The sequence below is a fragment of the Mustelus asterias genome, chromosome 16, assembly GCF_964213995.1.
Source record: "Mustelus asterias chromosome 16, sMusAst1.hap1.1, whole genome shotgun sequence".
NCBI classification, from domain to species: Eukaryota; Metazoa; Chordata; class Chondrichthyes; order Carcharhiniformes; family Triakidae; genus Mustelus; species Mustelus asterias.
The window spans coordinates 67,063,816-67,079,244 of NC_135816.1; the positions used below are offsets into that span (position 1 = coordinate 67,063,816).

General features: G+C 43.8%; 1 protein-coding gene across 2 annotated transcripts in view; it reads left to right on the plus strand.

Annotated features, from left to right (window-relative positions):
- LOC144505230 (slit homolog 3 protein-like) overlaps window positions 1–15,429 on the plus strand; it is a 678,283-nt gene that overhangs the window by 517,654 nt on the left and 145,200 nt on the right. For both annotated transcript variants that reach the window (XM_078231240.1, XM_078231241.1), the window contains one exon: window positions 206–336. In XM_078231240.1, coding sequence (XP_078087366.1) covers window positions 206–336 — 131 coding nt within the window. The remainder of the gene's footprint in view (window positions 1–205; window positions 337–15,429) is intronic.

Below are 15,429 nucleotides of genomic sequence, written 5' to 3' on the forward strand. Positions count from 1 at the left end.
TAGAAGCTGGATACCACCACCAACAACGACCAAGGTTGTTGTCTGTCCTATTATCCAGAAATGACACATGATCTTGAGAAGGAGATGAGCAGAGCACTTACAATAAGAAGCAATCGACAGGATAGAAAATATGACAGAAGCAAAGTGTATATTTTAGGAGACCTAATTAAATATTGTCTAACATACCTTCTCTCTGTGTGGTTAGGTTGCGACTGACAAGGACAACGGTTTATTGCTGTACAAGGGTGACAATGACCCTCTGGCTCTAGAACTCTATCAGGGACATGTTCGGCTGATATATGATGCATCAAGCTATCCTCCTACCACTGTGTATAGGTGAGTTGCTGTCTGCCCAGTTTGTGTCAGTTGACTTCAGGTTGCCAATCGTAGTTTGGCTGGGGAGGGTGGAATCACTCACCAGACGCTTCTAGCTGCGAGGATTAAGTCACAAAATGCTTTAGAGAGTTGAAATGCATTTTAAAAGACAGGGGTGAAGCTCCTATCATTGCCCGAGCCTCTAAATGTAAATGGCAGGAAGTCCTGAGAACTGAAGGCATGGCCGAGCACCTGAATCGTGGACCTATGAACGTGTCTTAAGTGTGAGCTGTCTGCTTCATGACAGTAAATGCAGAGTGCTATACTCTGGGCTCTCCAAGCTAGGCAGTGGAGCTAAAAACAAACCATGGTGTTGAATGTATCATTGGGTTCTCACAAGCAGGAGAGGTTAAAACACCAGCAGTAAGTGTGTGGATGTAATGCTTTGGGGTTGAGCACCAATTTCATAGACAGTTTGCCTTTAAAATGTCTAAGTTGCAGCTATTAAGCTGAAAGACTTGAGAGAGAGATATATATTTTATATATATATATATAGTATATGAAGTGTTTTATGTGAAATTGCAGCACTTTGTATAATAATGTACAAGCATGCCATTAGTACTAATTACCATACACGTCAGCTCATTATACAGGAGCTGCGTCTAAGGTGACAGTTTGGGTGGACACCTGCCCTCATCTGTCGATTCGTAAATGTCACGATGACAACCATCTGCTCCCCGATCAGATGGCTTTTATAGATTGTCCACATCCATAAAGGCTCAGAGCTGGACACAAACAGTGCGAGCTCTAATTACGTTATATTGATAAAGAATGAGGTCGTCACTCACGGTGACATCTCATTAACATAAGATTAATGCCTTCATACCTGCGTCAAGCCCTCGCCACTGAAATTAATTCCATTGGTTAACGCATTACCCTTTCATTAAATGTCACACTGCTATCTTGTTAGCTCAGTGAGCGAGATGGAGCACGATTTAAATATCTGAGTCAAATTAAATCAGAATTGGTAAGAAAAGCAATCAGACATAAGATTCCTTCCAGCTAGGGAATAGGTCTTAAAAACATAGCCCCCAAAAGGCTGATCCAAGAATTAAATTAGGGCACCCAGTTTCCTGATGAAAGCTTGTTTTGAATTCAGGAAAGGTTTGCAAACATTCTTGGAGAACTGCACATGACATGTTACATTGAATAATTGCTTGCAGGTGCTCTGCCCATTTCCTTAGCACTACCTGAGCTTTTCCTTAGCCTTTGATAACTATTCTCTCCCAGTGTTCCTCCATGTTGCATTCTCAAAGCTCTGTTCCCTTCTCTCTGGTGGTGAGTTAGATGGACCACACCCTCTTTCTGACAGAATACTGTCAACTTCAAATCAGTTCCTATCCTTTCATGATCTAATGGTTGTTTAAACCTTATGTGCTGTCAGCTGAAGGAAAAATCAGTAAAACGGGAAAATAAGAATACTGCAGTGGTTGTTGCAGGTTCTGGGGTTTAGATGTTTCAGTAAGAGCAGGGAAGGTGGTAAAAGAGGTGGAAGTGTGGCATTGTTAGTCAAGGACAGTATTACGGTGGCAGAAAGAACATTTGATGAGGACTCGTCTACTGAGGTAGTATGGGCTGAGGTTAGAAACAGGAAAGGAGAGGTCACCCTGTTGGGAGTTTTCTATAGGCCTCCGAAAAGTTCCAGAGATGTAGAGGAAAGGATTGCAAAGCTGATTCTGGATAGGAGCGAAAGTAACAGGGTAGTTGTTATGGGGGACTTTAACTTTGCAAATATTGACTGGAAAAGCTATAGTTCGAGTACTTTAGATGGGTCAGTTTTTGTCCAATGTGTGCAGGAGGGTTTCTTGACACAGTATGTAGATAGGCCAACAAGAGGCGAGGCTACATTGGATTTGGTACTGGGTAATGAACCAGACCAGGTGTTAGATTTGGAGGTAGGGGAGCACTTTGGTGATAGTGACCACAATTCGGTTACGTTTACTTCAGCGATGGAAAGGAATAGGTATATACCGAAGGGCAAGAGTTATAGCTGGGGGAAAGGAAATTATGATGCGATTAGGCGAGATTTAGGATGCATAGGTTGGGGAAGGAAACTGCAGGGGATGGGCACAATTGAAATGTGCAGCTTGTTCAAGGAACAGCTACTGCGTGTCCTTGATAAGTATGTACCTGTCAGGCAGGGAGGAAGTGGTCGAGCGAGGGAACCGTGGTTTACTAAAGAAGTTGAATCTCTTGTGAAGAGGAAGAAGGATACTTATGTAAAGATGAGACGTGAAGGCTCAGTTAGGGCGCTTGAGAGTTACAAGTTAGCCAGGAAGGACCTAAAGAGAGAGTTAAGAAGAGCCAGGAGGGGACATGAGAAGTCTTTGGCAGGTAGGATCAAGGAAAACCCTAAAGCTTTCTATAGGTATGTCAGGAATAAAAGAATGACTAGGTTAAGATTAGGGCCAGTCAAGGACAGTAGTGTGAAGTTGTGCGTGGAGCCTGAAGAGATAGGAGAGGCGCTAAATGAATATTTTTCGTCGGTATTCACGCAGGAAAAAGACAATGTTGTCGTGGAGGATACTGAGATACAGGCTATTGGACTAGACGGGATTGAGGTTCATAAGGAGGAGGTGTTAGCAATTCTGGAAAGTGTGAAAATAGATAAGTCCCCTGGGCCAGATGGGATTTATCCCAGGATGCTCTGGGAGGCCAGGGAGGAGATTGCAGAGCCTTTGGCTTTGATCTTTATGTCGTCATTGTCTACAGGAATCGTGCCAGAAGACTAGAGGATAGCAAATGTTGTCCCCTTGTTCAAGAAGGGGAGTAGAGACAACACTGGTAATTATAGACCAGTGAGCCTTACTTGTGTTGTGGGCAAAGTTTTGGAAAGGATTATAAGAGATAGGATTTATAATCATCTAGAAAGGAATAATTTGATTAGGGATAGTCAACATGGTTTTGTGAAGGGTAGGACATGCCTCACAAACCTTATTGAGTTCTTTGAGAAGGTGACCAAAGAGGTGGATGAGGGTAAAGCAGTTGATGTGGTGTATATGGATTTCAGTAAAGCGTTTGATAAGGTTCCCCACGGTAAGCTATTGCAGAAGATACGGAGGCATGGGATTGAGGATGATTTAGCGGTTTGGATCAGGAATTGGCTAGCTGTAAGAAGACAGAGGGTGGTGGTTGATGGGAAATGTTCATCCTGGAGTTCAGTTACTAGTGGTGTACTGCAAGGATCTGTTTTGGGGCCACTGCTGTTTGTCATTTTTATACATGACCTGGATGAGGGCGTAGAAGGATGGGTTAGTAAATTTGCGGATGACACTAAAGTCGATGGAGTTGTGGACAGTGCGGAAGGATGTTGCAGGTTTCAGGGGGACATAGATAAGCTGCAGTGCTGGGTTGAGAGGTGGCAAATGGAGTTTAATGCAGAAAACTGAGAGGTGATTCACTTTGGGAGGAGTAACAGGATTACAGAGTACTGGGCTAATGGTAAGATACTTGGTAGTGTGGATGAACAGAGAGATCTTGGTGTCCATGTGCATAGATCCCTGAAAGTTGGCACCCAGGTTGATAGGGTTGTTAAGAAGGCGTACGGAGTGTTAGCTTTTATTGGTAGAGGGATTGAGTTTCGGAGCCATGAGGTCATGTTGCAGCTGTACAAAACCCTGGTTATGCCGCACTTGGAGTATTGTGTACAGTTCTGGTCACCGCATTATAGGAAGGATGTGGAAGCATTGGAAAGGGTGCAGAGGCGATTTACTAGGATGTTGCCTTGGAATGGTGGGAAGGTCTTATGAGGAAAGGCTGAGGGACTTGAGGTTGTTTTCGTTAGTGAAAAGAAGGTTAAGAGGTGACTTAATAGAGGCATACAAGATGATCAGAGGATGAGATAGGGTGGATAGTGAGAGCCTTTTTCCTCGGATGGTGATAGCTAGCATGAGGGGACATAGTTTTAAATTGAGGGGTGATAGATATAGGACAGATGTCAGAGGTAGGTTCTTCACTCAGAGAGTAGTAAGGGCGTGGAATGCCCTGCCTGCAGCAGTAGTGGACTCGCCAACATTAAGGGCATTTAAATGGTCATTGGATAAACATATGGATGATATTGGAATAGTGTAGGTTAGATGGGCTTTAGATTGGTTTCACTGGTCGGCGCAACATCGAGGGCCGAAGGGCCTGTGCTGTTATGTTCTATGGTCTGCACTGGTCTTGTATACTTAAAAATGAAGCACTAGTAAAACGGAGAAATAAGAATAGTGGTCCAAACATTTGGGAATTCTGCCATTACTTTAAAAAGCAAGCTTTTTTTGCTTTAAGTAAAAGACTCAATAATTCCATGGAAACCTTCATGGGGACAAAAACAGTCTTGAAGTCAATAATAATTATTAAGATGCAAGATTGAGAGGTGATCTAGACTATGGGCTGGATTTTCGCTACTGAGGCAGGTAGCTCAAGTTGGAAACTTTCCCTACTCTGTAGACTTATCTTGTTCTTAAGGTGCCCTGTGCCACCCATTGTTCTGTTCTGAAGAGGCCAGGCAAGATAGAGTTGCCCACTGCCCATGGAAGCAGATTGTAGGCGACCATGGGAGCAGGCGAGTGCTGAGGTGGGCTGGCGTGAAGGCCCACCTCAGTTCTCTGCAAGTTTTCCCCAGTTCTTTTAGAAGCTGTTTGGTCCACTAGACCTCTCATCCTCTCACTACCCCCACCCAGCATGCCTACTCCATGTCAAGTCATACCTCTGCCCATTCCCCGTGCTCTCTCACACCCCACCCCCATGCCACCTCGATAGCCACTCACCCAGCATCCACCAGGAACAGACCTCAGGAGCCATCTGGAGAAGAAAAACTAAACATCTAACAATCAAATATACCTCTCATTGGGGGCAGCGGGAGTTGGTTAGCTCAGTAGGCTGGACAACTTCTTTGAAAACCACCAACCTCATTCACGGCTGGAATTCTCCAGTGCTGCTAAGGTGAATGGAATTTTGGTTGAAACAACAAACTCTCCATTCTCACTTGCAGTGGGAAGGACATAAACGAGATCAGAGAATCCCACCCCGATTCATGATGCAGAGTGATGCCAACAGCATGTGTTCAATTCCTGTACTGGCTGAGGTTATTCATGAAGATTCGCCTTCTCAACTTTGCCCCTCGCCTCAGCTGTGGTGATCCTCAGGTTAAATCACTATGGGTGAGCTACTCACCCCCCCCCCCGCCCCCACTCACTCCCCCCCCCCCAAAAGGGGTAAAGAGCCTGTGGTCATCTGGGACCATGGCAATTTTACCTTTTACAGCTCTCATACACAGTAAAAACAACTTCCGTTTATGAATCCTATTCACAACTGTTAAGTATCCTCAAGCGGTTAATATGTTATATAAATAGACCACATAGCAAAGACAGCTGATCCTTTAAAATCCTCCTTAAACTATCAATCAAACTCTGAACTGAGAACCCCATGCTGAGTTCATTGTAGCTTTTGAAACTCAGCAAAGCATTCATAATGAATAATAATAATAACCCTTGTGGAAATGTCAGCAAAGAACTCCATTGAAACTCCACAACCAAATGTGATTTCTTTCTAACTTACACCAAATGGCTGTCAGTTAAAGCAGTGCAATAGAAGGTTGTTTTTTAATTTTCACCTGCAGCTGAAGCATGATTTGTTTTTCATGCTTAAAGAATTGGAAATTTAAAAAGCTTTGGATCATGACACTTAAATAGAATTTATCCCTCTTTGAGAGCATTGACATCTACTCCATCAATTCATGACTCCTATATTGCAAGTTAAGGCCCTTACAGCAGCCAACATGGAGTCTGTTTGAACTCAGCACTAAGTTCAAATGGCCCTGCTGATTTTAGGATTCTCTCCTCTGTGAATCGGGCCTCACCCTTCCACATGCCAGTAAAAATTTGACCGGTTGGAAATGGGTTTGGGATCTCTGCTTCAGTAATCCCCTGCCATTTTTAAAGATCTGCGGAGTCAGAAAGACTCCATGATAATCCAGCCCTCTGCTTTTAACATAGGGACCTGGATGGGAAGAAGCTCTTTAAAATGAGCATTCTTGGTGAGACTCCTTAGTTTTAAAAGAGTGCTGAAGGCGGCAGTAATTATTCGAAGAATTTGATGATCAAACATATTTTCTATATTGGACTGAAATATTTTTGTTCTGTAATTATCCAAGAAGTTCCAGGTTAAACTGATCAACTCTTGCTCTATAATGATCTGAGCTGGTCCAGGTTAGGTTGGTATGCTCTTATTTTGTAGTGATCTGAGATGTTCCAGGTTAGACTAGTATACTCTTACTCTCTAATGCAATCTCTGCATTTAGGGCTGAGAGGTAATGTTAGCTGTTTTAAATTGTTTCACTTCTGATTGACTAAGAAATCCTAATTTGCAAAAATTGTAGTGGATTCAGTTCGGATGTGGCTATTTCTCAAGAGAAGAAAGCCATATTGTTTTGATAGCAGTGGTTGGCAGTGACTGTCAGTGGTGACTGGGTGGTGTACGTTTGCCCATTGTGGTGAGTTAGTTGCTATGTGTTTGTTTTACTTGTGGTTCCGGTGGATGTGCGACCATTTTCCCCTGAGCATATGTGAGTCAGTGCTTGGCGCAGTTTGTAACGAGAGGGAGGGACAGGAAGGGAAGGAAATGCATCTGATATTTTTTATGATGTTGTGTGATCCAGTATGTAACAATGCCTGTTGGCGCAGTAATTGATGCCTTTTTGGTCCTTGGTGTGACTTAGTGTGCCTGATGCTTGGTGGTCTTCCGGTGGATATTTTTCTGATTGCTGACAGCTGAACGGATGGGTGGGACGTTATGCTTTATATTCATAGTGTCTTCTGCGGTACACATCCATTTGATTCCTGGCCATCCAGCTGAGGAAGGGGAAGTTATGTATGCAATCTCTGATAGGCTGGCAGCATTGTCTCCTCAGCTCACCAGTTGATATTTTTAAATCCCAAATTCCATGCACCCTCAAAATGACTTGACATGGTCTTTTGAAAAGACTTGCATTTATATAGTGCCTTTCCTGCCTTTACAATGTCTGAGAGTGCTTTGCAGTCAATTAATTTTTTTTCAATTGCAGGTATTGTTGCAATGTAGGAAATGTGCCAGCCAATGTTTGCACAATGTGATAAACTACCCTTCTTTAGAAATGTTGGTTGGGGATAAATATTGTCCAGAACAGAAAGGACAACTTCCTGCTATTCTTCTAAGAGCACCATGGGGTCTTTTGTGACCCCAACATACTTTACATGCAATGAATTTCTTGGAAGTGATGGAAATTAGGTGAGCTCATTTCCTAAGTACCCATCATGTGTACAGCAAGATCCCACAAAGAGCGTTTCCACCAGAATGGGAAAATCATACGGGTTAAATGTTTAATCTAAAAGTCAGAACTAACAAAAAGGCAGCACTCCCTCCCTCTCTGATGTTTGAATGTTAACAGTGAGTCGTAACCTCATCTCTGAGTCATTGGAGGTTCAATCACACACTGTTGATTCAAGCACACATCCCACAGTGTTGAGGGAGTGCTGCCTTGTCAGAGGTGCCATCCTTCAGATAAGAAGGGATTTACATAACCTGAATGTTCAGATTGGCTTAAAGATGCCACAGCACTGTTCAAAGAAAAACTGCTATCCTGACAGCAGTGTTCAAGCAACAGCATCAAATACAAATTGGCAAGTTTTTTGTGTAATCACTCTTTGTGGAAACTTGCTGTACACAGAATGGTTATTTAGGAAATGAAGTCATCAAAGTTCCATCACTTGGAAGAAATTCATTGTATGCAGAGCATGTTGAAGTATTTTAAGAGCTACGATAAGTTGCTATATTAATTTAAGTCTAAGACATAGGAGGTACAGGGGAGTGGTGTTATGAATGGTCCCTGGGTGTGGTCCCCCAATTTGTTATGATTCCGGAATACCCCCAGATTGTTATGATCCCACATGAGGAGGGATGAGCTATCTTTCCTTCTTTATTCAAACCGCATGGTTGGTCGTGACAAGGGTAATTTAAGAAGGATTCCTTACCTTGTGGATACCTTTTCCCCGTTCAAATGTATTTATGTTTTATAAGGAGCAGATTTAACCAGGCATTTTTGCATTAATGAAGGGGTGTGTTTACCAGTTAGTGAAACACAAGAAGAAAATAATCAAATGCAACATTCATACACACAGGTTAGAAATGAGAAATAAGTCCAATGATAAACATTTAAAAAGATGTACAAATCCATCTTTGGCTTGAATGTAAGGAGTAGGTGGTGAAAGGTTGCAGCCATTAAATTGGGTGATTGCAGTAGTGCTCACTTTTACAGTTGAACAGTTAGTTTGGAGATTCTTGGCTCTGCAGGTTAGGTCAAAGGATTTGTGCTGTTTCCTCTTAGACTGAGGCTTTGCTGATCTGACTTGCTTCCAGCAATCCAGGAGAGAGACCTTTTTGCTTTAAGCACAAGGATGTATAGTCAGTGTTCTTCAACCCTGATCCTCACAGTACACACTAGCACAGTACAGCTAAAACACCAGACTAGCATGCAGAGACCAGAGTTGCAATTGGTTTTTAAACCTTTATCTTGTATATTCATAAAATCCCGATAGTACAGAAAGAGGCCATTCGGCCTATTGAGCCTGCACTGACAACAATCCCATCCTATCCCCATGACCCTGCATATTTACCCTGCTCATCCCCCCGAAACTAGGGTCAATTTAGCATGGCCAATCATCCTGACCCACACATCTTTAGACTGTGGGAGGAAATTGGAGCACCCGGAGGAAACCCACACGGACATGGGGAGAACGTGCAAACTCCACGCACACAGTGAGGCAAGCCAGGAATTGAACCCAGGTCCCTAGAGCTGTGAGGCAGCAGTGCTAACCACTGTGCCACCATGCCGCCCTATTCCTGGAAGGGGGAAAACACAGAATATCTGAGATATAAATTCACAGGAGATGGTTTTTGTAGAGATGGTAATCGGCTTCCATTATATCCATGGCATATTACAGTTCTTGTGCGTTGCATTGCTTCCTTTGAAATGTCTGTGTCTGAAAAAGGGTGTGACATTCCCTTGGCTCCCTCAGGACTGAGAATAAGCTACGTAGAAATTCCAGCAAGTGATTACTTTGCGGTCTCGGCCAGTATTTGCTTGTATGTCCTTTATTTAAAAGAAAAACACATCTTATTTAAAAGTTCAATATGTACATACATAATTCAGGGCTATGATCCTTTCATGTCAGTGGTGTGAGGGTATGAAGGGTCAGGGATGAGGTCAGGAAATCCAGAAGAACGGGTGTCTCCCAGGACTGATTACCATTTTCCATCTTTGTATTCCGGCTGCTGCCAGCTAGATTGCTGAGCGAAGCGGAGGTCAGAGGCCACAGGCATAGCTGAGGTTAGCAGAATGGAGGCCCATGGCAGATCAGAGGTCAGTGTTAGGGACTGACCAGAGGGGATAGGGGTAGGTATCTATTCACAGGTGGTTGGTGAAGCATGTATACCAGATCTGTGGAAAGGCCCTTACCTCTTTGATCCAGTAACCCTTGCCTCCTTTGGCACTGCTAGGTTCCCCCACTGCCTGGAAAACCTGACAGACCGAGGTAAATTTTAAGACGGTTAAAGCTGAGACAAGCATCGGGCAGCACGGTGGCACAGTGGTTAGCACTGCTGCCTCTCAGTGCCAGGGACCCAGGTTCAATTCCAGCCTCGGGTAACTGTCTGTGTGGAGTTTGCACATTCTCCCCGTGTCTGCGTGGGTTTCCTCCGGGTGCTCCGGTTTCCTCCCACAGTCCAAAGATGTGCAGGTTAGATTGATTGGCTATGGTAAATTGACCCTAGTGTCAGGGGATTAGCAGGGTAAGTATGTGGGGTTACAAGAATAGAGCCTGGGTGGGATTGTGGTCGGTGCAGACTCGATGGGCCGAATGGCCTCCTTCTGCACTGCAGGATTCTATGAAGCAATGTCATTTTAATATTTAAATTGTGAACCCTCCTATTGGAATCAGGTTGTTTGCCCACACGCTGTCCCTTCTCTGTTTAAATTGGAAATGGATAAGTTCGAAGTGGCTTAGGGCTGTGTTTCTGATTTTTAACATTTTGACATTCCTCCTGGCCCAAACCATGCTATTTTAAGCAGTTAGAATTTACGTATAGTGTCTGTCTACATCATCATCAATTTGCTCAGTTTATTCATTTTAAAGTAGGACTTTCTGACAAAACTTAATCAAAAGCAGAATTCTAACAAACAAATCTGTGGTAAACTGACTGCAAGTTAAATTAGTGTGGCCACAGTGCTTGACTGAAGCCTGTTGTTGTGGCAGTGATAGGAACAGTTAATCCCCTGCTGACATAACCTGGACAGGCTACATTAATGGTAAATGACAGTATTGTGGTGTCACATAATAATATTGTAGCAATGAAAAGTGCCATTGAGGTGTAAAGTAGGTCAAGAGCCCAAATTGACTTTAACATGAAAAGAGCACGTACAGCTAACTGATGGAAGAACATAATTTTGTTAAAGGGGCAGTGCCTTTGTGAGGAAGTGGCAAATTCTCCTATTGTCTGCTGAGAGAAAAGAGACATACATCATTTTCACAATGGTAGTATCATTGGTACAGTGGCTAAATGGTTAGCACTGCTGCCTCACAGCACCAGGGACCCAGGTTCAGTTCCGGTCTTGGGTGACTGTTTGTGTGGTGTTTGCCTGTTCTCCCCTAGGTGGTCCTGGGTAAGGTGCTCTGTCAGAGGGTCAGAGCAGACTCATTGGGCTGAATGGCCTCCTTCTGCACTGTAGGGATTCTATAATCATGTGAAGGCGACTCAGTGATTTCACTTAAAATGACTCAACAGTGTCACCTTGTGACATCGTGGGCTCCCTGAAAATGACGCTGTATGAACAGTGATGGCCCTGAAGAGCAACTCATTGTGCACCGGTAAACCAATGGAGAGAAGGAGAATGATTTATCAAGTATCTTTTCATGAATATGTTGCCTCTTCAGTTCTCCCCTTCAGAGCCTTTGCAAAGGCACTGACTCAGAGAACATTCCCTAAATATTGCCTGCTGGGGTTAATTGACTCAACACAAAATGGAGATTGAACATGCAATACAGCAACAACTTATTTATATAGTGTCCATAGCAAAAAGTCCCAAGGCATTTCACAGGGGCATTGTGAAAGAACATCTGGTATTGAGCCACATAAGGAGGAGTTGTATGACCATAAGCTTGGGTAAAGAGATCATTTTAAAGGAATGTGTCATGACAGTAAAAACATGTTATATTTACAATTTTGAATATGAACTGTCTTCGATATAGAATTTTCTGGAACTGGGTTTTCTTTTAAAAATGGACATTAAAAGGCTGCTAAAATGGCTGCCGATGTTCAGGTGACTTTTGTAATTTCGGCATAGACTCAGAACCACATCAGATCTCCCGAAAGTTCCTGATTGATTGACCATGGGTCACTCTGCCTTCCTTGAATGGACATATCAAGGCAAAACCATTTGTGGAATTCTCGCCTATATTGTTAGAATCATAGAATCCTACAGTGCAGAAGGAGGCGATTCGGCCCATCGAGCCTGCACTGACCACAATCCCACCCACACCCTATCCCCATAACCCCATGCATTCATCCTAGCTAGTCCCCCGACACTAAGGGGCAATTTAACATGGCCAATCTACTTAACCCGCACATCTTTGGACTGTGGGAGGAAACTGGAGCACCCGGAGGAAACCCACGCAGACTTGGGGAGAACGTGCAAACTCCACACAGACAGTAACCCAAGCTGTGAATCGAACCCAGGACCCTGCGCTGTGAGGCAGCAGTGCTAACCACTGTGCCTACCCAATACACAAAATCTACGCTGTCCGAGACCCGCTTTCCTTAAGGTTGATACTGGCCACCACCCCTCTCCCATCGTTTGGCAATGGCTTTGAACTTCAGATGATTCTGGGTGGATCATGTGGTTACATGATCAAAACTGCCCTCAGGCATTGAATCCTATTACTGCAAGGACTAGGGAGACACAATCTGCAAATCACATGACAAGAAACAGCAGCAACAAAGGCAGCAACAACTATGACTTAAAACTGGAGACTGCAACATCATAAGGCCTCTTATCCTGTTCCTTTTTAAGTCCACCAGTACAGAAACTTGACCTCTTTGTAAGAAGGCTACAAGTTATTAACCTCATGACCTGCTGAAAATAAATTTCTTCATGACAATCCTGCAGTCCAATAATAATCCTGGCAATCCTGCAGTCTAATCCAATAATAAATCAAATCAAATCAGTAATCCTAATATAACTTTGCCTATTGAATCCACTGACACCAACCTCCAGGAGTGAAAGTACCATTTTCACTGAGCCTGCAATGTGTGCTTTTTCCTAAAAAGAGCCAAACATTCACATTACAAACTATTCTTTCATTTATGACTTGTACGAGTGCAGTGTCTCTGTAACAGCATCTTTTACTGAGTTTGTGTGTGAGTGTCAAGTGAATGACATAGTGTTAGACCATTGGGGGGAATGTGTGAATAACTAATCTTTATTTAAACCCACAAAAGTTGTTGCTGCTCATTCAAATTTAAAACACCATAGAATCCCTACAGTATAGAAGGAGCCCATTCAGCCCATCGAGTCTGTTCCGACCACAATCCCACCAGGCCCTATTCCCGTAACCCCACGCATTTACACTGCTAGCCCCCCCCGACACTAGGGTCAATTTAGCACGGCCAGTTAACCTAACCTGCACATCTTTGGACTGTGGGAGGAAACCGAAGCACCCAGAGGAAACCCACGCAGACACGGGGAGATAGTGCAAACTCCACACAGACAGTGACCCGAGGCCAGAATTGAACCCAGGTCCCTGGTACTGAGGCCACAGTGCTAACCACTGTGCCACCCTGCCGCCATACACTCAGGATTGAGCAAATACACACTTCTTCCCCTTCTAAAACACACTGATTACGGACAGTAAGGGAGGGAATTGGGGTTTCTTTCTCATCCCTGTCTGAAGCAGATTGTCTTAAAGATGAAAAGTGAGGTAGAAAGGCAGAGAGGATTAAAATTGAAATGCACAAGAGGTCCGGATTAAAGGAGCGCAGATATCTCACAAGGTTTTGTTGCAGGAGAAGATTACGATCATAGGGAGGGGATGAAGCCATGGAAGGATTTGGAAGCAAAGATGAGAATTTTGAACTTGAGATGTTGCTTCACCAGGAGCTAGTGTAGGTCAGGGAGCACAGGGGTGAACGGAGGGTAGAATTTTGGAGACAAGCTGGGAGTACATTTGAAAATTCAAGTGCAGAAGCAACGGAGGCATGAATGTGGGTTTCACAGCAGGTGAAGAGTGAAAGGGGCAAAATCAGACAATGTTACAGAGGTGGAAATAGGTGGGCTCAGTGAGGGTGCAAATAAGAGGTCAGAAGCTCATGTTTAAATTACCTTTGTTACTAGGAGCCACTGATCATGCCTGTTAATACTTGAAAAACTCTCCTCAGTGGTAGTATCTGAAGAGCAGAAAGATACAAGCACAAACCACAATTTGAAAGCAAACAATTATTTTAATTTAATCCAAAACCAATGATTGGTTTTGGTGGGTGTTTGATCTAATTTAGCTGTATGTTCTGTGAAAAACCAGTCACTTGAAAGGCTTAAGCAGCAGGTTTAACTGCTTAGCTGAGCAGGATACACTGTTTGGCGTCTGTGGCTGTCATTATATTGGGTTGAATGCCATGAAATAAAGACAGAAAATATTGGTTGACTCCCCTTCATCCAGTGCCAAGCCACTGTCTCCGTCTGTCTGAGAACAGGGAGATTTATCACCAATTCCTACAACGGACTCCGTCTAAACAAGACAGTGGAACCTTTAAGCTATCCGTGGGAATTGGAATTATGTGCATTAAAAAGGGGTAGCTTCTGAAGAAATTCTCACGTTTTTAAAAAAATGAGGCTATTTAAAACAACTCTTATACCTCTCCATGGACCTTCATGCACACCCATTTTTTAATGGATAGTTTTGACAGGGAGATGTTGACTTATCTAAGACTCCTTGTTTTCTGATATTGGTTAACTTGGCTGTCTATGCTGTTGTTCTACCTCCCACATCTGTATAAGATCGCTGCACATAAATAGCACTGCTCTCAAACAGCCACATCATGAGGCATTTTTCTGCAGTTAAGTTAGAAAACTCCAGCTCCCCGGAGTGTTGCCTCTTATTGGGTGTTACAAGTTTTGGGTCTGCTTTCGATAGTCTCTCATGCCAAACAGCACTGGTCACTGCCATAAAGGGACCGCACATCTTGCAATAAGGAGCACATCTTGCAATAAGGAGCACACCAGCCCTGCGTGATGACTGAGAGTACGATATCATAAACCTATGGTACCGCACTAGGATCCCCTATGATCTGAACTCGGTATGGTCTCTTTCTCACACACCCTTACCTGCATTCTTTGATATCTCAAATGTGGACTAAAATGAGCTAAGGCCATTATGAATTGTTAAGCTATTTCATTTCACAGGCAGTTTCATCGCAGCCACTCACCGAGACTTAGGCTGGGATTTTCCGCTCCTATCTGCGGCGAGTACCATGGTGGGAGGGGGGAGCAGAAAATATCACAAGAGCATAAAAATCTGTTAGCAGGTAAACATTGTCCTGTTGTCCGCTCTGACCTACAATGGCATTGCACGTTTCCTGACACCCAATGTCAGGAAGGCTATTTGAATACACTTAAATGTGATGAATACTCATCAGCCCCCACACTGGATGGCATGTTTAGCTTAACGAGTTTCACAATCAGATACAGGTGACATGCATCTGGCCACCAGCACTTTGTTCGTGACTTTGAGATTTGCTCGCCTATCTTGAATCGCGCAGCACTCGTGGTGCACCAACAACATGAGGCTTTGCAGGCAGCACCACATTGCTCTCATGGGGAAGTCACAGGCAAGGCTCTACCTACCAGACCAGTGGTAACGCGGGGGTGCTGTGGAAGGGGCTGTGAGGCAAAGCCTCCATGGGGAAGAGGGCAAAAGTGGACAAAAGTCTTGGCAGGAGCCATGGGGCAAGGCCTCCGTGGGAAAGGGGATAAAAACAGCAAAGGAT